Source organism: Dermacentor silvarum, chromosome 1 (genome assembly GCF_013339745.2).
Source record: "Dermacentor silvarum isolate Dsil-2018 chromosome 1, BIME_Dsil_1.4, whole genome shotgun sequence".
NCBI classification, from domain to species: Eukaryota; Metazoa; Arthropoda; class Arachnida; order Ixodida; family Ixodidae; genus Dermacentor; species Dermacentor silvarum.
In genome coordinates, this window is record NC_051154.1 from 50,477,047 (window position 1) to 50,501,597 (window position 24,551).

Consider the following 24,551-nt stretch of genomic DNA (forward strand, 5'->3'; position numbering starts at 1 on the left):
ATCCCATAATTAACGTCGGTGCACACGAAGTTCTCTCTCTCTCTCTCTCTACATATATATATATATATATATATATATATATATATATATATATATATATATATATGGGAACAAGAAATGGAAATTTTTCAGCAAAAGTCCAAGGTCACCTTTCTTGTTTGACTTTTCATTCCGTCCCAGGTGAAAATTCCCTGTTGGTTTCCTACTGGGAGCTGCTGCAGGGCGCTTACTGGTTTTCTGTTGGTCCCAGCGGGCTGCCTTGGCTTGCTGATGGCTCCAGCAGGGTGCTTACTAGTTTTCTGTACTGGTTCCAGCAGGATACTGGTTTCCTCCTGGGATGCTGCTGGAACCAGCAAGTAACCGTGCTGGTTTTCAAGGAAGCGCACTGTCTTCTAGTCGCAAGCAACGCTCTGGAGGGAGGATGTCCCGTTTTACTCCGCGCCGCCCAAGAGACCGCGCGCGCCTGCCGGGCTGCAAGGCTCCGGAGGGAGGGCAGGGAAGGGGGAGGCCGCGTACTACGCCACGCTTTCGCCGGGCGGCTGTATTTTGAAAGCCATCTGCGACGGGGGCAGAGTCCTTCATCCGTGCACTGTGTTTTCGCGGCTTAGTTCGCGTTGATGCGAGCGGCGGGACGAGGGTCAATTCGCTCTCTGCTGCTGCCGCGCTTACTCACTACAGCGTTTTGTTAGCGAGTTTCCACGGTCATCGAGTGAGATGCGTTCATGTTTGCTTGCACGCGCGTGACATCATGCTTGTTAATTTAGTTCGTATGCCTATGCTTACAAGTTTATGCGGCCGATAAAGCTACTATCGTTACTTCGTATAGCTTTCCACTAGTTTGGTATCGCAATCGATGCCGATCGATACTTCGCCTTTCGGGCGGAACTGCGACTTTTTGCAGTTTTTTTGATACATCGATGCTGATTTACAAAACTGAAGTAGATGTGATTCTGAGGTGTCCACAATACGATTTTTTTTTAACTACATGCGGCCTGAATAAGAGCATGCGAAACCTTTTTTTTTTTTTTCCTGTCTTTTCGTGCAGCTCGGAGCACCGACAAGTTTTTCATCAAAACATATTTATGGTCATTTCACGTAATTATCTTTAGGTTATGCGAGTGAACATAAACCAGTGCGAACCGATTAAAAACGTTCTTTATTATATTTTGTTTCGGGGCTGAAACGGAACTGAACAGTTTTTGGTGAACTGAAACAAAAACTGTTCAGTTCCGTTTCAGCCCCGAAAAACCGAAACAAAAACTGGGACAAAAAAAAAAAAAAAGGTTTCGGTTCAGTGCTTAGATTTGAGCTCGTGCATAGCGCGTGCCGATTGTCTGAGGATGAGCAGCGACGTCGAAATACGCCATAATGCATTGCCTTTGTTGCAACCGTTGCTGCAACGGTGGTCCTCGTAGTATTAAACGCGATTCTCATAGGCTGTGCTTTTGTCCATTTTAGGCACTGAAAGCGATTGGAAGCCCAAATTACGTCATGGCCACCATGTATTAAAGATTACTCGTCGCGGAGGCCTTGCAGTAGTAGTGCACCTCTTCGATTACCCGTCCATGACAGGACTGAATCCCGGACGCGTACGCGACCCGGACTGCCAAAAATACAAAACTTTGTTGTAATAGTTATGAAATTAAACGACACTTAATATAAATAAAATGCTCAACTATCACTTTGTAACTTGTTTATTACTGTGAACTAGCCATAGCACAATAAAAAGATCGCCCCAAATTACTCGTATTACAAAAAAGCAGTTGGCAACCCGTTGAAATATGGCAGCGCGCTTGTGTTCACGTTGTTTCGCTTGTTTAACATCACGTCCCATTTCTATGAACAGGACATTATGACCGTGTGACAAGCAATGATATTCGCACGTTTTGTAAGGTCGAAATTAGTACATTTCACTCTTCACTTTAGGATCACAATGTCGTCAGCTGTCGTCGCAGCGGAGAAACTCGCTTACGTTAATTATGACTCCGAATGCACCAGGCTACGTTTGTCGTTTAAGTATGCTTCAGAAGATCTCGCAGAACGACAGTATACATTAAATCGTGGGTCCGCAGAGGAGCTTCGTGTGGTACTAACTAGGATAGCGCTCAACATTGCCAACGCTGAAGAGGGAAAAAAGAAACGGAAAAGGAAGAAAGAGTGTGCCGAAGATACTTCGAAAACTGACTTGCGACCCGAGTTGTCAATTTCTTTGGAACACAATGGCCTGCCTGTGTCAGGAGATGTGGCGAACAGCGATGCCTGGAAAGATGGTTCCATACTGCAGGTGGTTAACATTTTCCCCATTATAGTTTGTTCGGGTCGACCGATCAATCTGTCAAAGCATATTATTATTATATTTTTTTCTGGTACACTCGTTGAGTAATTGATTGAAGTTGCTTTTAGGAAATTATCTTTGGTCTTATTTCGTAAATATACGGCGATATAGTGTGCTGTTTAACACGGCATTACACCTAAGCCCGCATTTCCGAGCGTTCGAAACTTGTATATGTGGTAGATTTAGCGCCGTCAGTTATGTAAGCACAACTTCATTCTTTCATTTTGCAGATTGGTGAGCAACGGTACGTGATTGCGGTAAATGCACCCACCGTGCGGAGTGTTCGCCTGCCCAAGTACTTCATGGTAGGCTTTCCAGCTTATGCGCGCATTGAACTGGAGAATTGCAGTTTGAGTGACTGGAAACTGACCTGGTATATGAGCGTCACGAAAGGGCAAAAGCTACCAAGCCATGAAGTGCGCAAAGTGAACAACATGCTGTTCTTCAACACGCATCATAGTGGTCCATTCCTAACTCCAGGCGCTTCGGACATTGGACGCCATGTGCTTCTGTCACTGACACCTTGTGCAGGGCAGGGCATGCCAGTTGAAGTTATTTCACCTTCTGCTGTTGAAGCTGGCCCTGGTATATGTCCGTTCGAAGCGAGGCAGTCTTTTACACCTTTCTTCACTGCACCTGGAAGGTAAGCTTTTTTTACTGCTGCAAATAATTGTTTTTGTTTGTAATCTGTGTTCTTAACTTCTGCTCATTTTATGTTTGTGCTTAGGCTGTGAAGATAATTAACATTATCTCCAAATAAATGAGACGCACACTGTTTGAAGCTTGTGCTGGGCTGTCTGTGACAGTTTTGTTGTGCACCATAATTAATCGAATAAAGAACTGCCAGCTTTTCGTGGCACTAGCTTTCAGTCAGATGTATATCGTAAAACAAATATTTGTATCACTAAAATATGCCTCAAGCTGTGTGTGGTGTGCCATTTTTGACCAGACCCAACAAAACTTGCAAAGGAGCTAATGGCATTTAAAAGTATGTTCGGTTTGCCCGCACCACCTGAACCAGTTCATGAGCTGCTGCACTGTGCCATTCATTTCAGTGATATAGCAATAGCACCTGCTGAACCATGCCATTCGTTTCAAAAGGTGCAGGGATGATTTTGCTGCACCCACTCCACTGTTGGTGCCAACTTGGTGCAGGCGTACAGGTGCGAAGCAGCAGTGCAGCAGACGATGCAGCACACGGGCGTGAGCGCCATTAGAACCCCGCTTAGACACGTCTGATGCGTCTACGCAAATGTGGTGTGTATTTACGCCCCAGAAGCCGATCATACCTGCAGTTCAGGACCTCTCAAACTTATGCGCTCCATACACATTAGTTGGACATAACGCCTGCACCGCGTCTGCACCTTGGCATTTGTTTCAAGTGATGCGCTGTGCCAGCACCGCAGAAATCGAGCTGGACAATTTCTGAACTTCCCGTGAACTACCGTGAGCTGGTTCACAATGGTGCAGGCGAATCGAATGAACCTAAAGCTTTCTTTCTAGCTAAAGCTTTCTGCACTGTACAGCAGATACTGCATTATGGTGCTGAAAGTATAATTTAGCATATTTTCTGTAATAGTTTGTTTGCTTCCACATAGGTGACTAGCGCTTGCCAGAAAGTGTTACGGCAGTTTGAGTGCACACCTAAATTATGCTGATGCCGTCCAGTAGGGACACCATGAAAATGATCGGACATCTTGAACACGTGTCCATATTAACACTTGCTATTCTTGACACGTCCAGCCAAACTCTGTCCATGTGTGTTTTGAGGAGCATGTCTGCTCCTACGTTCTAGCATGCCGGTACCCAGTCTAGTCGGACACTGGCTGCGTGTGCCTCAATATGAGCAGTGAATGTAATATTTCTGTAAACTGTACCTGTTGATACTTCTAAAGTGGACCAAATTGATGTATTATACATTGCTCTGAAATGTCGCACAAATTTGTGAGTAGGAATTTTGTAAAACCCTTGTAAACATAGTAACAGTGTCATGTAAGGTGTAAACTCGTATATCAAAATTGTCTGCTTTAGATCTTCTAACAGATGCGCAGAATTGTTCACAGAATTGCGATATCTGTTTTTAGTGCAGAGTTGTGTATCTGGTAAACTTTATGCTTAAACTTTTTGAAGCCAACTTATTTTTGGTCATTTTTGTAAAAAATTATAAGGCCCAAAATCAAAATTCTGCTTCCTAAAGTCAGTAGAATTCAGTTTTCTCTCTTAAAGGCAACACATTTCATTGAAATCAGATCAGTGGTTGGTTATTTGTTTCAACAGGGAAATTGGAGTTAACATTGAGCTAAAGCTTCCTTTTAAGGTTAAGAACCATCTTTGCTGTGTATATTGAATTGACCATCTTTGCTGTATATATTGAATTGATTGACCACATTTGAAATAGGAAAGCGAGCTTGAGCCTTGCAAGCATTCACATTCCTTTAACTATCTTGGTGCGGCATCCACTTTTCAAGACAGGCGGCATATAAGTAAAGAGAGTTTAGGCTGCTGCTTGGCCTGAGCCAGTAGTCAATGTAACCAAACTTTGACTTGTAGAGGTATATATCACACTGTTTCATTATCACGAAGGACACAGTGAATGCATGACTGTTAGCAAGTTTATGGTGCTTTCAGAAAGAAATGTACAGAAATTGAAAGCAAAAATTCAATACACATGGACAGTTATACTTTACATTCACTCTGAACAGTGCTCACACAATGTCATGGTTCTGCTTGCATTCACAGCACATTTGTGCTGGTTTTATGCTGCTTACCAAATGAAGCCATTCATTATGAAAAGGATGACATCTAATTGTAAGCTGCATCATTCATACTAAACTGGTTAGAATTAGCATGTTGTGGAAGCACTGCTTACTGAAGTAAACCAGATTCTGAACCTGTTTGCTGCTTTCTTTTGTTATTTGCAGTAACACCTGAATAACTGTGAGAAAACACAAAGCCCAGCAATTTTAACATGCTCATGAAGATATTTTGCATGTGCACTACCCATTTTTCCAGCAATGCCGTCACAATCCCAGGATTCACTATTCCCACGATCATATCGGTTCTTAATGGTCTCAAATGCATTGCTTTAAATGTATATATATATATATATATGTGTGTGTGTGTTGCCAGCCTTGCTCCTCGCTTGCCCTTTCCCGTGTATATGTTTTCAAATCAAATAATAAATAACACATTGCAACTTTTTACTCTCATTACTGCATGCATATTTTGCTTCTGTTCATTGATTCAGTTGTGCACTTTTGTGCTCAACCTGCTTATTATATTCTTGCTTTATCCACAGGTTCCGATGCATTTCTTACAACCTCCTTGCTGATGTCTATGCTGATACGAAGTTCACAAGATCTGTCCTGTTTCCATATTGCGCATCTTATGCCCTTGACTTAAGTTACAGGAAGCAGTTGCTTTTAAAAGAACTTCTGGGTAAGTTGCTTTTTGTTTCAACAGACACTTAGATCAATGCGTATTGGAACAGATATTATAATGTATTGGCTGAATTGTGTATAGCTACTGTCCAAAATAAGTTAACCAGTGTGATAAGTTAACCAGCATTGATTTACTGGAATCCGAATGTACCAGTTTTACTCCACTGTATATACTGCATATACAAATATAACTTTCTTCAACCTTTGAAAAGAATGCTGTTATCATTCCTGTGCAGGCTACAAGGGAGATCTGATGTGCTTGCAAGAAGTTGATCGCAGAGTTTTTCAAGAAGATCTAGAGCCTATACTTGGAGATCATGGCTTTAGCGGTTATTACACGGAAAAATGTAGCCCGATGGCTGAAGGGGTGGCTTGTTTCTTCAGATTATCCAAATTCAGGTGCAGTAAGAATATTTGTTTAAAATGTCTGTTTGGTTATATTGCATACATACAAGTCAAATTCTGTAACAGCAAAATAGTTTAGCTCAAGTCTTTTGCATTTTCTCACTCATGTTGAACAAGGGTGTTTATTCTTGCTAGAAAAATTGCTTATTTGTAACACTCATTTTATGGCGATCTGACAAATAAATACATTCCTGTTGTTTCAAATATGATGAAAAATGGTTGGTGTTTTCATGCCATTCAAATGTCATCATTGTGGAATGATAAAAGTTCCAAATAATTCGTTCATTGATAATGTGCATTGTTAAAATGCAAAGCATGCAGTGCAGAAAAAAAATCTGGACATCAGATCAGAGAAAAAAAATTTAATGTACGGTATGCAGTTGAAACATTCTTGGATTTCCTATAGAAAACAGAATCGTGTGTGTGTGTGTGAGAAAGAGAGTGAGAGTCATGTGTGGCATGCATGCATGTGTGTGTGTTAACTCTTTTGTTACCATTCCTGTTCGAATTGATCACCAGTAATTGATGATTTCAGTAGCTGATTTCATCATGTTGAAGCCGTTTCTTAAGTATGCAACATTGTCCAGTAGATAGCCCTGAAAAAGGGCTCTCAGAATCAGTTTTGGTTCTGTTCTTGCGGCAGAACTTATTTTAATTAAACTTTTGGTCAACTATTCAAAAGTCACGTGGCCTCTGCCTTTTTTTTTTGCTTTTTTTGCTTCTGCAAAAAAAAAATGTGAGGCTTCTGATTAGGGTACATCAACATCGAATATTTGTAATCGGAGTACCAGCAGTAAGTCAGAGAATGACATTACGTTGTCAGATTTATCATCTCACAGCGCTGATGGGTGATAATCGAAAAAAAGTCGGCAGCTGTTTGCCAGTAAGTCTCTGAGCTGTTTTATTCCTCTCAAGCGCACTTAAAAAGGTGTGCTGCTCGTCCAACATGCAGAACGGGGCATTTTCATGATGTTTAGAAGAGTTGCAGTGTAAATTGTTCTAAACATCATGAACTTCAGCCAGTTCAGAATTGATGTGGTCCAACATCGGCTGGGCCTTGACAGTGACAAACACAAATACCTTCTTTCTCGAAAACCAGTACCAGATCTTCAGCACCAACTGAGGAAGATGCAGAAGAGCTGAAGCTGTGGTGTCTGGGGCATAAAGTGGAACAAAAGATTTGTTTGCTGTAAAAATGTGCACTCCACCTTTGTCTCACGAAGTCAAGGAACTACTTTACTGGATGGCACGGGCATTGGAAATAACCTTCTTGTGTTCTATTTCCAAAGAACTGTTGTGTGCCAATTATTATTTTTTTAGAAAAGTGTTGTTGGAAATGTTCTATAAAACACATATGCTGAATTTCAAGTGGCAACAAAAATGTCAGCTTTACAAATTTTTGTTTATTATTTAATAATGGTTTCTTTCTTGCAGCTTATGTGTTCAGAAATGCCGATCAGCTTTCTAGAATTTATAATGCTGCATTATACTATACTAAACATTGTTTATGGTGGCAAAATATATTTTCCTTAAGACTCTAAAAATATCTCTTTTTTCGAGGTAACAGAATAGTTAATTAAGACTAAATAGGGAAGTTTTAACCTCTGAAGGTAGGTGAAAACTTCCAATATTTTAATTTCATGCTAGTCCTTCGAAACCATGGGTTACTGTCACGATTTGACACAGAAGAATGAAATCTGGTTTTATTTCCTATGGTCAGCTTCCAAAGTTGGTATGCTTTGTTTTAATAGTCTGAAGTCTAATTGCATTGTTGCAACTGTATGTGTGAGAGATGTTCAAGAGTGTGAACAGAGAGAGAAAGGAAAGGTAGGGAGGTCAACCGCATCGATAGTTTGCGATCCCATTCTAGGGGAATATAAAAAAAAAGTAGAAGAAGGAAGGGAGGGAGCGGGCACTAGCAGTGAGAACACTTCATGCTGTCCATTGCGCCTACAACTGGTCACTGAGGCCAGTCAATTTCAGAAGCTGTAGCAATGCCCATGTTGCTTTGCGAGACTACAACCTATGAGGGCCATGGTTCAAGAACCGTTGACTCTGAACTTAGGCGGCGAGATTTCATTTTCTCAGGGGAAGGGAGGGGGACCAGCCCACTCCATATCCCTCTCCCTCTCATATAGTACACGCACACACACCTGTCTCTCTGCACTGCCCACTCTCAACCCTCTCCTATATTTTGCGGAGACACTTCTTCCTTTTTTTTTTTTTTTTTCGTTGCTTGGCCGATGGAGGTCACAAACTGAAAATGCAAGAGCAAATGAAACTTCACTGCAGGTTGCCCTCATGCAGATAATCACTTGACGAGTTAACATGGTGCAAGCATGGCCCAATGAATTAAACACAGTTTATTCTTATCGACATAATAAAGGGAGAATGGACAAGTACACAGAATTTCAACAGAAAACAAAACAAACATTAACAAACAAACAAAACTTTTCACAGGCTATTCGGTATAGCCGCATAACTCGCCATTTTTGGTCGCGTCGTCAAAGTCTGTGGTAAACCGTAACTTATCAATTGCCGTTTGGCCATCATGCATAACTTTCCCACAACGGCAGTTCTATAGGATTGCTTGGTGATGCATTCTGACTTCATAAATCTGCAGTGAAAAGTAGCAGGTATACAGAGGTCATTAGCAGGGTGTCTCATCCCACTGCTCGAACAGCCGGCATGACCTTTCGGCATGGAATCTCTTGTTTTGGTTTTTTGCTTTGCCAATGTGTGCTGCCTGACAGTCGGAACAGTTGATATTGTAGACGACGCCTTGAGCTCTCTCTTAGTGCACGGTCCTTGGGCTCAAGGGGTCATCTGCAAAATCAACTTTTCCGGCTGTCAGGCAGTGTAGATTGACGAAGCAAAAAACCTAAATGAAAGAATCGCAAAACACAAAAACGATGTCAGAGCCTTCTCTTGACTGCGTTTCTCTTGACTGGGGGGGGGGGGGGGGGGGGCTCGGAGGCCCGAGCCTCCATGTTCTCTTTACCTATGTCTTTGCATATTGTCTGGATAACAATCTGAATAATGTCACACTCGATGTCACAACAAGGACAAGAACGCAGCACAAGTTCGATTGTCCTTTTGCAGCTGCATAACTTTAACGGTCCACCGGTTATCTATCCTGCGCATTACATGGACTGCCCAGCTCCATTTTTTTCTCTTAATGTCAATTAGAATATCGGCTATCTCCATTTGCACTCTGATCCGCACTGCTCTCTCTTCCTGTCTCTTAATGTTAGGCCTAACATTTTTCGTTCCATCACTCTTTGTGCGGTCCTTAATTTGTTCTCGCGCTTCTTTGTTAACCTCCAAGTTTCTGCCCCATATGTTAGCACCGGTAGAATGCAATGATTGTGCACTTTTCTTTTTCAACGACAGTGGTAAGCTCCCAGTCAGGATTTGGCAATGCCTGCCGTATGCACTCCAACCCAATTTTATTCTTCTGTAAATTTCCTTCTCATGATCAGGGTCGCCTGTGAGTAACTGACCTAGATAAACGTACTCCTTTACAGACTCTAGAGGCTGACTGGCGATCCTGAATTCTTGTTCCCTTGCCAGGCTATTCAACATTATCTTTGTCTTCTGCATATTAATCTTCAATCCCATTCTTACACTTTCTTGGTTAAGTAATTGTGTTTGAAGTATATTGTGTTATATATAACTGATGATTGTTAGTATGTGTCATTTTTAATAACCCTCAAGTTGATTCCATTCACATTTCCTCTTGCTCTGCAGGGCACTTCATGAGCGTAGTATTGTATTGGCAACAGAAATGACGCAGGAACCAGTGCTGTCGGACATTTTGGCAAGCATCAACAAAAATGAGCACCTCAGGGATCGAATTTTAAGTCTTCCAACAGCACTCCAGGTAATATTTAGCATCTTAATTGTGCATATTATGCACAAGCATTTCTGTTATTAATTGTAAAGGATTTCATCTTTAAATTGTGGCTTAAAATAATTATTGAACAGCGTTGTGGCACGTTAAAAGCTTACAGCAGGACATGGTGAATGCCTATTTGTGAAATTATTGCAAATAGCCTTCCACCTTTTCTTGTGCGTCTTAAGGTGCCTTAAAAAACCTTTTGGTTACAAAACCTACTTGTGTTTATCCTAAGACATCCTCAGCAGTTTTTAAGGTCCAAGTGTTACTTTGTTAATATGGGCATGCACAACTCAGTGAAGGGCTATAACATTCTGTATGATTAGCTTGCTGTGAGCTGAAGAAAGAAAGATAAATTTGCCTGCTGTGGCTTTGGTACAGCAAACTTTTTTTTTCCATACAGCTTGTGCATACGTTAAATGAATACATTTAGGCAGTGTTTTCTGCCATGAAAATATTGGAGTTCGTATTTCCTTGCTCACCAATGAAACTTGTCATGTAACCAATTGGGAGAGAAGGTGGGATGATGATGTGATGATTGACGATTGCGTGAGGTGAGTGATTGTGTGTTTGGGTTGGACTAGTTCTCATTATATACAGATGAAGCACCCAACTCTAATAAAAAATTGCACATCTTCATTTTGCTAATTTGTTGATGTGTGATGTCATTGTACTTTAACTGGAGTATTAAACTAATCCCCTTGCATACTAAAGGTTCAGTAAGGTGTTGACTGGGTTCACACAGCCCGATAAGTGTTTTGTCGGCCCTCCATTTAGAGCCATTGCATTAGACAACAATAAAGCCATGAAATATGGATTTCAAGTTCTTACGATTTATACAGTATAACACACATTACTGGGATAAGTTACATTTTGTGTAATGGTATAAGTGATCATGCCTTTAATTATTTTTAATTGGTGAGAAAGATGTAAAAAAAGTCTGTAAAATAAGTGTTGAAGTAGATAAGAGAACTTGTTGCTGGACTTGTTGGTTTATGTGTAAGGAAAACATAATTGCATAAATTGAGACATTCATGTAAAAAGAAAACACTGGAAGTAACAAGGACACTTGCACTTGTAGTTTTATTTATTATTTTTTTTTTCAATGTGAATGTCTCAGTTTGTGCTGTTATGTCTTATCTACAGTTGAAGTAGTAGCCTGCTGATTGCTTTGCCAGCATGTGTAACTCTCTAATAATAATAAAAAAAATTGCCAATCTACCAGAGCCACTCATGAAAAACTACGTGGTTACCATGTACTTTCTCAATATACAAATTCATGGCCATTCTGAGCCATAACTACAGACTCATACCTTCTCTGAAGGTGCTTTATGCACACATTTTTTTTTTCTTTAAAAATGATGATTTAAGTAGAGCAAAAAGCACTCCCACTGTTTATAAGTTGTGAAGCATTACAGACTTTATAATGTAATTGACGGGCACCAATAATGAGCTCTTGACCTTTGCCTATTCTTACATAGCCGTTTGTAATTATGAACTTTGGTGGTTATGCTTGTATGTCAGGAAATTTTTTGTAGCATGCACTCTTATCTTCATACAATACAATACCAAACTTCATATCATACTTCCTAAACTGTACAAGGGTTAAGAGAAAGCTTTAGCTCAGGGGCTCCTATCTAAATACATGGGAATGGGAAAAATGATTTTTCTCGGCAACCACCACACCAAATTTGATGAAGTTTGTTGCATTAAAAAAAGAAATGTCGCAGTTTCACCCGAAAGGCGAAGCATCAATTGCGACAGCAAATTGGTAGAGAGCTATTCGGAGTAGGGATAGTAGTTTTATCGGCTGCATAAACTTGGACACATTCGCTTTCTAACTGAATTGACAAGCGTGGTGTCTTCGCGCACAAGCAAACATGAATAGATCACACTGAATGACCGCAGACAACGACTGTCAAAATGCTGGCAGCAAGCGCAGCCTCTACAGCGGGCGAAGAATCGTGCGGTCTATCGCTTCAACGGAAACTAAGCGGCAAATGCACAGCGTATGCAAAGGTCAGAGCCGTGTGGAGATAAGAGACGGTGCGGGCGACCGCCACCACAGCCAGTGCAAGCGTATTTGTTGGCAGAGTAGAAGCTGCTCCCCCCCTCCCTCCTGCGCTGCCTTTCCGCTTTTTTGCTTTCGCGTGGGAGATTGCATTGCCAGTTCCCCTTGTGCTCGGTTGCAAGATACGCATTTGGTGCCGTAGCACAGCGTCGCCCCGCCTCCCTCCCCCCCCATACCCCCACGGCCTTTCGCGCAACGGTCGCATTTGCTTTCCGCTGTGCGTTGGCTCTCCGTGATTTTCACTCGCGCATACGGCGCACAGCGACGATTTTATCGCCCTTGGAATCTATACGGAACCTCACGGGGACGCCAACGCCGACGGCAGAAATCCGGTTGAAGTGTCCATATAATTGCTATTGCAATAAAAATACCAGTGACACTTGGAAGCGTAATTTTGATTTAGGTCATCGTTTTCTTAATAAAAATTGTTGAAAATCGCAATATCTTAAAAAACGAAGCTATCACGTTTACAACTATGTAACTTAGCAATGAAAAATGATATCGCAATTCTGTAAACTGCACCTAATAATACATCTACAGCAGACAAGTTTCATATACGAGGTGTGTTCAAAAAGAAACCAAATTTTTGCTATAATACCTTTACTGCTTATGGTACAACATTTTAAGTGCTGTCCCCTTCAAAGTATTCCCCTCTACTGGCAAAGCACTCTTCCTACCTTTTCTTCCATTTTTGGAAAGCCTTCTGGAACGCACTTTCTGGAATGGCGTGCAGGTCTCTTCTTGCATTGTCCTGGATCTCCTCTACGGTTTGGAAACGACGTCCTTTTAAGGTGGTGTTTTGCTAAGTAGCTGCGAACAAGGAGCGACGCGTGAACCGTTTAATTCTCATGATGCAACATCCAAGCGTGATTTTTCCACAATTCAGGTCTCTTACTGCGCACAGAATCTCTCAAATGTGCTAGGATTCCCTGGTAAACTTCTTTGTGTACCGTCTGACCATATGGCACAAATTCCTGATGGGCAATGCCTTTGCAGTCAAAAAACACAACCAACATCACCTTCATTTTTGACCGACTCATGCATGCTTTTTTGGACGAGGAGAACCTTTGGCCATCCACTGCGATGACTGCACTTTCATTTCAACATCATAGCCATAAACCCATGCCTCATCGCCTGTTATGATTTTCTTAAGAAAGTTTTCATCATCATTGGCAGCGGTGAGCAGTTTCTGGCTGATTTCAACACGGATCTGCTTCTCTTCGTCAGTCAACAAACGCGGCACAAATTTTACACTTACACGACGCATCCCAAGTTTGACACTCACAATTTCATGACATGATCCTACGCTGATACCCACTTCGTCAGCGACTTCTCGAACAGTCAAACGACGATTTCCACGAATCGCAGTTCGGACTCTCTCGACGTGGTCATCATCTGTGGATGTGGAAGGTCGTCCAGGCTTGGGATTGTCACCGACCAACATTCTTCCGTCTTCAAAATGCTTGAACCAATCATAGCACTGCGTGCAACTCATACAGTCCTCCCCGTATGCTTGGCTAAGCAACTGAAATGTCTATGTGAAAGTTTTCCCAAGTTTGTAGCAGAACTTCACACACACACGCTGTTCTTCCAATTCCTTCATTGTCACTTAGGCACCAATCCGATGAACAGCTTGTTCATGTGCTCACTTCAGTGGCTGTAGCTTGCCAACTAACGGTCAGAGCGAAACGCGGCAAATGGCAGTTTGTTGTCTAAACCTGCCTGCTACATGCGCTCAGTAGCCGCAGCGCGCTCCCTCTGCTGGTTGGCGCGCTATTTCAAAAGTTTGGTTTCTTTTTGAACACACCTCGTATTATACACCCCTGTGAAGTATATTACTAATTTATGAATAAGACTTTTGCAAAAGCTTTGTAAACATTGTAACAAATTCATGTAAGCTGTAAATTAATATACCAACTTTGTCCGCTTTAGATGCTCTAATAGAAACAGTTGACAAAGCTGTGATATCTGTTTTTGGTGCAGAGCTCCAAATTTGGTAAACTTTGTGCTTCTATTTTTTTCAGACTTACTAATTTACAGAAATTTTTGCAAAAAATATTCAGGCTTGAATCGAAATTTCTCTTCCTGCACCTTTCATTCAAATCGGTGTAGGGGTTATCTCAGAAAAGCATTTCTGCGTTTTACATGTACTATTTGAATAGGTGGTATCGGAGTACAGTATGAAGTTGCACCTGTGTAGTCATCTGATGTTGAGTTTCTGTTGCATCTATTTGCTTAGTTTTCTACTGCATAGTGTCATAAACATGTGAGGGTGTGCAAACAAATGTAACAAGCTTTGTTTCTGACTTGCAGTCATTAGAAAAAAAAATGGTTATGGCTGCAGCTGCAAATTTTACAGAGCCTTCGCTGTAGTGGGTTCTGATCTCCAATGCAAATAAATGGCTGGGAACAATTGCAGTGAAAGCATTACCATCCAATTCTTCCTGGAAATCACAAGAAAAGCCTTAAATTGAACTTTTAATGACATTTTGTTATAATAGTGGCAGCAGAAAGTCTACACTTATTGGCAAACGCATGCAGTAGTACTGGTATAATAAAATTCCAACAGTTGTAACGTTCAAGGTTATAGTTTTGCTTTGCATGCAGATTTTACTCTTGGAGCCTCTAGAATTGCCCGGAAGACTGCTTTTGGTGGCGAACACACACCTTTACTACCATCCAGATTCTGACCACATCAGACTACTCCAGGCTTACTGCTGCATACGACTAGTTGAGTGGATGCAAGGGGAATATACAGAAAAGGTGTGCATCTTCTACAGCAAGCTTTCTCCAGCTTTACACATTGTCTAGGGAGCACTAATTTTGCTTTGTCTGGTCATCTCACTTTGAATGTTGCAGTATGGTGTTATGCCTGCTGTCATCTTTGCTGGCGACTTCAACAGTTGTCCTGCATTTGGAGTGTACCAGCTTATGACCTGTGGATACGTGTCACAGGACAGCAGAGACTGGTGTAGCAGTAAGTGCACAGTTATTGCATATCACGAACCATTCCAGAGTTTGTGTATTTCAACTTACCATCTGCAGAACTTAAATGGTGTATGGAATCTAACAACTTTGCAGAGACTACAATGAATAATTCTATGTAAAAATGTTGGGGATAGGAACATAAAGTGAACACATAATAAGGCGGACATGCAGGTGCGAGCTTGCCTCTGAAGGCTTATTGAATGCTATATTTGGTTTCATGTCATGTGGTTTTATTTCACACAGTATGCATGAAGCACATTCCTGCAAACCATGGTAAACATTGTTCGGCTTTGATGCGCTTCATGCATTTTATGCATCCACTGTTCTCATCTGCCAGCTCCAACTTGGACGTAGCCCACGTGATGGTAGTCATGATCGTATTGTATTGTCATCTGTCATTGACGTGGTCATGGTGACTCTCGGAGATGTGCTAGCTGTGCCCTAGCAATTGAGCCTACCTTCGTAGTGCACCATTACCAAGCATAGGCGAGCACAGGTTTACCCATTGCAGCAAACAGTGCTGTACAGGGGGAAAAAAAAACCAACCTCACAAAGGCACATTGAAGTTGATTGAAGCTACACACTCTTGATGCTTTCTACCAGGTGCACTACACCTGTAGCGTAAAAGTAGGCAAGTAATTTTGGTTGGGGGAAAAATCAAAACTTTGCAGAATAACCTACTTTACGAATTTAGCCAGTGGTCCATTTGCAATCCCCCTCATCGACCCGAGGGAGGAGGGACAACTGTCCCCGTGCGCACACCTATGGTGCCAAGTATGCAGTTTTATGCACTGGTCGAATATTTCCACATGCAACAAAAAGGCAGCGGGCGCAGGGACTGTCAATAGTGGCTCCACTCGCAGTCCTTTGCCTTGTTCCTTTCGTTCTTTTATCACTCAAGCCAGAGCTCTCAACAGAATACCCAGGCACAACCTCACACACATCCTGCTTCACCTCAGGCACTGTCTTGCGCTCTTCGCACTGGGCCATCCGTTCCTCATACTATATGGCTTCTCTTCACTGAGTGCTCCCGCTTTGCAACTCATGATAGTGGAAGGCGGAAATCTTTTTGTCAAATCAAGAAGGGAATCTGTTGCAACATTGCCTCGCACTTGCAATGACATTTCTTGAGAGCCTCCTTCAATGCACTTACCATTTTGTCCGATACCATTGGTTCCAGCAAAATGTTAGGGGGACATCACACAAAGGAATTAAATCGTTGTATTTTTTACTGAACCAAAACACAACATGCCATAATCCCCGGCTTCACTTCATCCTCCTTCTTTTTCACAGTCACTTCTTTTCCTTTAGCCTGTAACAGTATACAATGGTACATGGCTTTCGGGTAGATTTTCTTAGATGTCATGACTAATTGGTGCTTTCCATGAGATGTGCTATGCAGCTACATAGGGCTGCGCATTGAGTAGCAGCAAAGCAGATAATTGAGCGAACCGGAGTGAGTGCCAAAACATTGCAATGTTCTGCTCTCACTTGACCACCTCCTGCGACATGATATAATGACACACACACCTTTTTGGCAACGAAACCGAAACTCGTTTGTAGGAAAGCTATTACTGTAATTTATTTAGGGCATTCTGAGGCTTGCCAGTATTTTTCTAGGGTTTCAAGATCAAGGACCTTCATTTAAAGTAAAAAAGAAAAGTTGGAAATATGTCAGTACTCCTTTAAGAAGGTAAAAGGTTAATTGCAGTTAGTGGTTTTCTCCAGTTCTAAAGCATCCAGCATGTATGATTTCAGAGGGAATACTCTTAACTGCCCATTATGCTCAGAAACAATGTTCTGATGCGTGCAGATGTTGAAGAAGCTGTGGTGGGCTTGGAGGCAAGGCAGAAGATTCTCTTGGCAAGTGCATGTGGCATCCCTTCGTACACCAACTACACCAGGGGCTTCCAGGGCTGCCTGGACTACATCTTCTATGACTGCATGCAGCTAGTTCGGGAGCATGTAGTACCTATGCCAACTCATGAGCAGGTGACCCAAGAGGAGGCACTGCCCAGTGCACACTTCCCATCTGACCATGTGGCACAGGTTGCCACACTCAGATGGCTTTGAACTCTAGGGCATTAATATGTTTCCTTGATTCCAATGTTGACCTTGTATTTTGTGGGTATCGTGACACCCAGGTGCAAGAACTCAAGAACTTTGAAAGATCCTGCAGCAGTCTTCCAAGCACAGGTTAGTTGCAGAAGCTGATACTTGCAGGTAGTTGATTAATGCCATGGCGTTCTGAACTATGACTTCTGCATGGCTAAAGTTGTGGTGGATATGGTGTACAAAATTCCAATTAGTAAGCCATAAAAATCTGGGTTTCAAATTAAGTCAGACCCATGTTTCCGAAAGAGACACTGAAGGCAAACATTAGGTCAAGCTAAAGTAATGGATTAGTGCTTTGAAATGATAAAAGCATCACTTTTACTGGTAACAGAGTTTTGTAAGGCAAAAATTGGCAGTTTCACCCAAAAGCGTAGTAGTGATAGCGATAGCAAGGTTTACCATTGCACTTGAGCTCCTCGGATGGTGTTCTAACAATACATGGAAGTAACACGTTCGCGTGATGCAGCACGCGAGACAACTATTGTTGCACAGCAGAAACAGTGCCCTGGCTGATAACAAGAGTCTCACAAGGCTGGTGCGATGATGAACGCCAGCAGCGGCGTTACACATTGATGGCACACGAGATGGAACTGATGAAACACCATCGGTGTTTGTCAGCACACAATGAAAGGACTAGATAGCTTTGGCTTGAAATCTGTTCCGTTCAGACCAGTGTATGCACCACACAGCTGCCCAGCAGGAATGCGAATGTGTGTGCACACATTAGCATCCTGGCTCCGCTGAAGAGTCAATTGAACTGAGCATGATGATATGTCCATTCCAATTGGCTTTGTCGTTACTGCGGCAGGACACACTGTACGTCTCTGGAAACCTTCTAACCCACCACACGTGGGTTGCACATACGTCGATACCATGACAACGTGACAGTGGCAGCACCGATGGCGTGAACGCACCCCTGGTGTCTGTACAATTGTTATCACAATAAATTGGCAAGAGTGTAGAACAGGATTGGTGCCGCCACTGTGAAAAATGCAGTACTAGCACACACGGCGTATAACGTCCCATTTCAAATTTGCAAGTTGTAGTCAGCCAGTGACAAGAAAAAAGTCAATTGAGTTACATTTAAATGTGAACGAAAACACAATTTGCATATTTTTCTGGGATTTTTCTACAGAAGAACTCGTGGATGCTACCTCTTTGCATTTCTTTGTCAGGACTATTTACAGCAGTGTAGTGTCCTCTCTGTGGCCCTCTGACTCTAAGCAAGCGGTTAATGCATTACTTCTAATATCAGTGCAGTTCCTACAGAAATCACCCCACTTGTGGGTAAATTGAACTGCAGAAAGATATTGTGGCTTGTACAGTTTTGATTTTCTCTGCAATGAAGTCATCTCTCATCAAACACCAACGCCTAACGTATCCACCTCTCTCTGTGTCGAGCACGCGCCAGAGAGAAATATTGTGCCGCCAACTACAAACTCGCACTTTTCTTACCCCACGCACTTTGCACTCATTCTTTCCCGACACATACCCGACACCCAAGTGTCGCTTCTGCCCTGTCCAAACAGCAGATCTCTCCCATATAATGTGGAAATGCCCCATCAAATATCCCCCCCGCAACCTCAAACCATTAATTAGTAGCGAGGAGCTGTGGGAGACTGCCCTGCGCAGCTCCGATCCCACCCTGCAGGACCGAGTCCTGAGGTGGGCTGAGGAGGTAGCGGAGGCCTACCACGACTGGTAGGCGGACGTCTGGCAGCACAAGGTGCTAAGACTGGAGCACACAGGCCTCCCTCTCTCCCCCCCGGCCCCTCCCCTTTCTTAAAAAGGGAAATAAAAGTTCATTCATTCATTCAAGTCATCTCTGGGCATAAAACAAATGTTTGAGATTTCTGGAAGAGGACTCTTAGCTGTCTTTATTCAATATTTGATTTTAGTGACCCTTTCTGTAGAAAAAAACGGATTGTTATTTTTTGTGTTAGCATTAACTATGTTGCATTTTATATGCACAAAAAGTCCCACGAATGTTTTGACAACATGGATGCAGTTTGAGGAAATTACCCAGTGAGAAATGCTTTCTCTTGTTGGGAATGTTCATGTTCCATTGCAAGCTTACACATTTTTTTTTTCGGGGTGTGGAAGGACGCATATATATTAGGCCGAAATGAAAATTTGATGCTATAACAAGCTACATAAACAAAACTTGCAGCCTGGGTTGGTGCAAATGTGTGCATGACAATTTAAGCATTCCTTTGTGTCATTGATCAATGGATTGCATTCATCAGACTGATTATCACCATTGGCTCTGTTTGCACTTAGTTCTTTATCAGTGGAAGAATGCTTGCTGCAAAGCAGGTTCTCGAAGTGAAACTGAACCAAAAACTGTACCCGAACTGGAATTTCAGCCGAAACTGAACCCGAATGAATATTCTTGGAAAGACTCTGAACGCGAACTAATATGGAACTAAAAAATATTAATAATGGTTACCGGTTCAGAACGAGACCTTTCAAGCAATTTGGGTGGCACATGAAGTAAATTAATTCATTAGGCTAAACAAAAATTTGGAGGACGCTTAAGCTTCGTGTTTAAGAGTGGAACGTGATAGCATTCAAAGATCCCCGACTGCTTCTCACGCTTCCCGGGAACTGCAGCTTATGTAACTGTAATGTTTACCAGGAAACGCTGGCAGCAAACGCTATGCACGAAGGCGAGCTTTCTGGTACAAACGTGGCCTCTTGCATGGGCCGATCTTCTGTTATTGTTTCGTACTTTTAATATTTCAGTCTGAGAAAATTTAGCATAAAAGGCATGCGCTGTCAGTGTTTTGTTTCATGACATTTGTTTGTGGGCTGTCCTACTCAAAATTCTGAGGAATAACTTTGTAAATATGTAAGACAAGGTATGAGCAACTTTGGTGCTAGAAGAACTTTAGTGCTGTATAGAATATATACAGCAATTTTCCCTCACGCGATGCCAACGCCGGCTACGGCACCGACGCCAGATTTTCTGCGACGACACGGGACCCTTAACGATGTTTCTTTAAAACAGCTTTCCTTTCAGTCAGCCTGCTCCACGTGTAGCCTGTTATTACATGCAATGTGTATGAGCCATTCAGGACAGATGATGCTAAAACTAGACAATGCTGAGATGCTTGCCATTCCAAATTCGGGCCATGCCAGCCGGGCTCCATGGCAGAAACATTTATTGCGATAGCAATTATATGGACACTCCAAGTGTATTTCTGCCGTCGGCGTCGCCATGAGGTTCCGTATCGAGTCCAACGGCAATGAAATCGTCGCTGAGTGAATGTGCGAGTGAAAGCACGCGAGGGACGCGCGCTTTCACGGGGAGCGAACACACTGCAGAGAGCAAACGCGACTTCTCCCGTCGCGCGAAACGCCATGCGTGGATGAGAGGAAGGGAGGGAGGGGAGGCGACGTTTAGCTGCGGCACCAAATGCGTATTTATATAAAAACGTTGCGAGGTGAGAAGGTGGTAAAGACTTCCAACGCTGCTCAACGAGTGTCCCATTCTGATCTTGTCGAAAACCTCCGAGCCGCCCCCAGAGGCACCGGCAACAGTCACCAATGCCACGCAGGCAAAACGCCGATGAGGTCGACAACAGCTCTGCGCGTTGCTGGTGCTGCTGCATGTCCAAGTTTATACAGCTTATAAAACTACTATCCTTACTCCGTATAGCTCTCTACTAATTTGCTATCGCAATTGATGCTTCGCTTTTCGGGTGAAACTGCGACATTTTTTCGAGGGCCTACTAAGGACTGCCAATAGCGTTGCAACTTTGTGTTTGAGTCTTTAACTCGGGTAACTCAAACACCAGCTTAAAAAAAAAAAAAAGACGCTTGACTGCAGTAACTAGGAAACCATGAAAGCACGCGTACCTGGGCAAAAGAAAGGTGCACTCATGGAGACAATGCAGCAAGCCAACCGGAGGAGTGGTAATCATCACACTGCTGGTGTGAGTGAATATCACCGTCATGATAAGCTTAGCATGTTGTTGCCAGTGGTATGTGGCGGACCATCCAGGGTGCCATGCAATGTCATTTTTTGCAGAGGAGAGATCCAATTAAGCAATTTGAAATTATTTTGAATGTAAAGAAAAATGCTCAGTGGCATGCAAATTACTGTTTACCTACAGCACTTCTATACAATACTGCTGTTTCTTAAGTGATGTCATTGGAACTACATTGAAATTCACTGCAGTCAGCGTGAGCCACAAAAAAAAAAAAAAAGAAATAGTGAGCTGTATTTTGTGTACTGTGATTACCTAGTTGTTTGACGAAAGTGAGATCGTGTCATTTGAGGCTTTTTGCATCTAGAATTGAAGTGACAGCCTGTCTTTCTTACAAGCCAGTACTCACATGCACTTGCATAGCGTCAGGAACACAGACTTTCCTGAGGGGGTGTGAAATTTGCAGTCATGTTTTTTTTTTTGTTATGTTTTCTTTGTCAGGGTGTCTTTAGCTTTGCCCATGGGTGATTTTGCTTCATGCCTTTTCATTTCTTTCTGGGGATTGTGATACATATGAAACGAACTGGGTCTCTGTTCAAAAATAGTGTCCATTTCAGTATTATTTAGTTGCTTGTCATCCCACTGCAGGTATAATGATTGGTAATTTATCTTTAATTTTTCGATGTAGTTTAGTCAGCACTACTAGAATTTCTGTTGTAAACGTCTTTCTGTGAACAAGAACTGGACCAGAATGAAGCAAACCAGCTTGAACCTAAACTGAACTGTTTTTTTTTTTTTTTTATTCGACACCCTTCTGAGAAGTGCTTCACATGCGGGTTCTCGGAGAAGTGACAACAATTTGTAAAGATGTTGAGTGGTGTACTTATGTTTTTGGAGCAACTGGTGGTCACATTACGTTTGTTGCTGAGTTCAAACCTATGGCAAGTGATCATCGATCATTGCTGTGCACATGGTGTACGATACTTCAAATTTGATGTCAGCAAGCTGTGGGGCCTTCCATCAGCTTAGAGGTGCGTCTGAAAAATGAAGTGCAGCATGAAGCAAATCAGCTATCACTTTGTCTAGACAGCATTGCTGTAGAAAACAACGTTTTTAGAACATTTTCCTGAATTCCATGAGTAATCAGTGGAGTTCAGGAAAATGGCCAATATCATGCCTTCCAGGTATTTTTTGAGCATTTGTGCACTTACAAATTTTTGCAACTTCTAAACTAGGGCCATCTTTTCTAAAAAACATTGAATCAACTGGTCAATTTTGGAAAACTATTATCATGTTTCATGAATATTTATTTTTTGTTGTGTGCTTTGTGGGGTCTCACACATGCTCTTGGGACAAAGGAACGACAACACAGTAGTGTAAACAAGCAAAGGGGCATTTATTGCGCCTTTCATACACCAATGCACTCTAGCCGAATTACAACCAATAGAACATTCACATGGGCGCGCGACAAATCAAGGAAGTCCGACTCACCGCGCCCGACAGCGAGCGAATATGTTCGCCCCATGCTGTGACACCATCGCCTAGTCGTTCACGTGTACAGTCACGCGAACGGTGGCGCGCTCGAACGATCCGTGTTCATCCATACCGGTGTCCTGCTCTTAGCCTCGCGCGACGGTCGCGCGAAGCGGCCGGTGCACGAGCGAAGCGTTCGCCGATCCCCAAGCCTAAGAGAGAGCGCCTTCGACCTTTTTTTCCCAAGTCACCCCGCCGTTTGGCGGCGTTAGCATCGCGACACTCGCACCATCTCCCGCAATGCGCCGAAACTGCTGCCGGGCTTAGCCACGCGGAGAAGCCGGACTACAGGAGAGATGCGGGGAAAACAACATCAGGGGACGCGTGAGAGTCGCGCATCCCCACAGCTTCAGCTTGAAAATTTGTTTAAGATGGTGGAAACCTAGGTATTCTTACTCTAAAAATTTTGCGCCGGTTTTATTGTAGAAAAAGAAATTCAATAAAGGGATGAAATTCGAACTGTGGCATCAGGCTTTACATGGAATGTCTGTGATAAAATATAGTATAAAATAAAACACCACATTTGTTTGATTTGTGCATTTTTTTAAACTCTTGAAATCGTGCAGATCTTGCGTGAGTCACACTATGGCTACATGCTGACAAAGCACATTGTGTTGCAACTGAGTATGCAAGCACTGATGGCATATTAGGCAAACTTTCATTCAATATTTGCCACTTCTGCAGCCACGCCCATTCTGTCCATTACTTGAGCTTACCTTATTGTCCTCCTGCTGAAGCGATGCCCCTTTCAGGCATCCTATGGAGGTCTTCAAATGATTATCTGAAGTCATCCACTTGGGAGTGTGTGTTGAAATTCCACCTTACACTGCTGGTTGAGTGGTTGTAGCAGGGTTGTCATACTACCAAGAATGGCAACAAGTCGCAGCCAAGTCGTCGCACGGCATGCTCTAATGTACATACAGTAAAACCTCGATAATTCGAACTCGGTTAATTCGAAGAATTTGAGCGGTCCCGTCATTCTCAATGCAAATTCTACCGGATAATTTGAATGGCCCGCGCGGCTCTATTCGGATAATTCGAAGTTTCCGGCTAGTAGCAACGTGCGGCGGTTAGGTTAGGGCGCTCCGTACAGTCGCCAACCGATTTTCCGAGCTCGTGGGGACTGAAAAATAGTCCGGAAAACTCGTTCGGCCGAAAAAAAAAAGTTATTAGTGCGGCTTAAAAAAAATCTATAATAATGCCCTGCCTCATACTACGCTTGGAGGGGATCGACTTGCTTGGATTTGCGCAGCAATGACGTCGTCTCCGTCTACAGTCGACACGAACGTCACCGCGTTGGCGATCTCCACCAACAGAGTTCGCCATGGAGATCCAAGAAACGAGCTTCGCACCGCTTAGCTCTCGCGAAGGTACAGGAAGTAGCGCCGATCACTGAGACATGGGTCTCCGAGGCACCTGCTCAGTGTACACGCCACGTTCAAAATAGCAACCGAAACTTGAGAGAAAAAAAAAAAAAAAGACTCACTGAATTAACAAGCGTGGTGTCAGCGCGCACGAACGAGCGCGGCCGCTGCAGCGAGCGAAGGTTCGTGCGGTCTATCGCTTCAAAGGAAACTGAGCGGCGAGAGCACAGCGCATACAAAAGGTCAGAGCCGTCTGGAGATCGCTTTCAAGATACGGTGCGCGCGAGAAACCTGCTCCGGCGCTAAGTACGCAGTTGTTAGAAGAGTAGAACAGTCGCTAGATTTTAACTTTTATTGCACAGCAATTATATAGACACTCCAAGAGCATTTCTGTAGTCGCCGTGGTCGTGGACGTCGCTGTGAGGTTGCGCATAAAGCCCAAACACAGTAACATTGTCGCCGTACGCTGT

At 42.9% G+C, this 24,551-nt stretch overlaps 1 protein-coding gene across 3 annotated transcripts; it reads left to right on the plus strand.

The window, feature by feature from the left end:
- Positions 1-1,795: 1,795 nt before the first annotated feature.
- LOC119462583 (2',5'-phosphodiesterase 12) lies at positions 1,796-23,176 on the plus strand. Of its 3 annotated transcripts, XR_007467096.1 has the most exons (10): positions 1,796-2,284; positions 2,566-2,978; positions 5,634-5,773; positions 6,012-6,174; positions 9,931-10,063; positions 14,757-14,912; positions 15,009-15,126; positions 16,951-20,297; positions 20,813-22,511; positions 23,065-23,176. XR_007467096.1 is itself a non-coding variant. In XM_037723920.2 (8 exons), exons 1-8 carry the CDS (start codon positions 1,871-1,873, stop codon positions 17,208-17,210), a joined length of 1,797 nt encoding a protein of 598 aa, XP_037579848.1. In that variant the 5' UTR covers positions 1,796-1,870; the 3' UTR covers positions 17,211-23,176. The 3 variants fall into 3 exon arrangements, 1 of the variants encoding a protein (XP_037579848.1); XR_007467093.1 differs by having other exon boundaries at positions 16,951-22,511; XM_037723920.2 differs by having other exon boundaries at positions 16,951-23,176.
- The last annotated feature ends 1,375 nt before the right edge of the window (positions 23,177-24,551 follow it).

Coding starts and splice junctions, on each gene's coding strand:
- LOC119462583 (XM_037723920.2), top strand. CDS start 1,871: ATGATATTCGCACGTTTTGTAAGGTCGAAATTAGTACATTTCACTCTT. Junction 2,285..2,565: donor AAGATGGTTCCATACTGCAG/GTGGTTAACATT, acceptor TTCATTTTGCAG/ATTGGTGAGCAACGGTACGT. Junction 14,913..15,008: donor AAGGGGAATATACAGAAAAG/GTGTGCATCTTC, acceptor TGAATGTTGCAG/TATGGTGTTATGCCTGCTGT.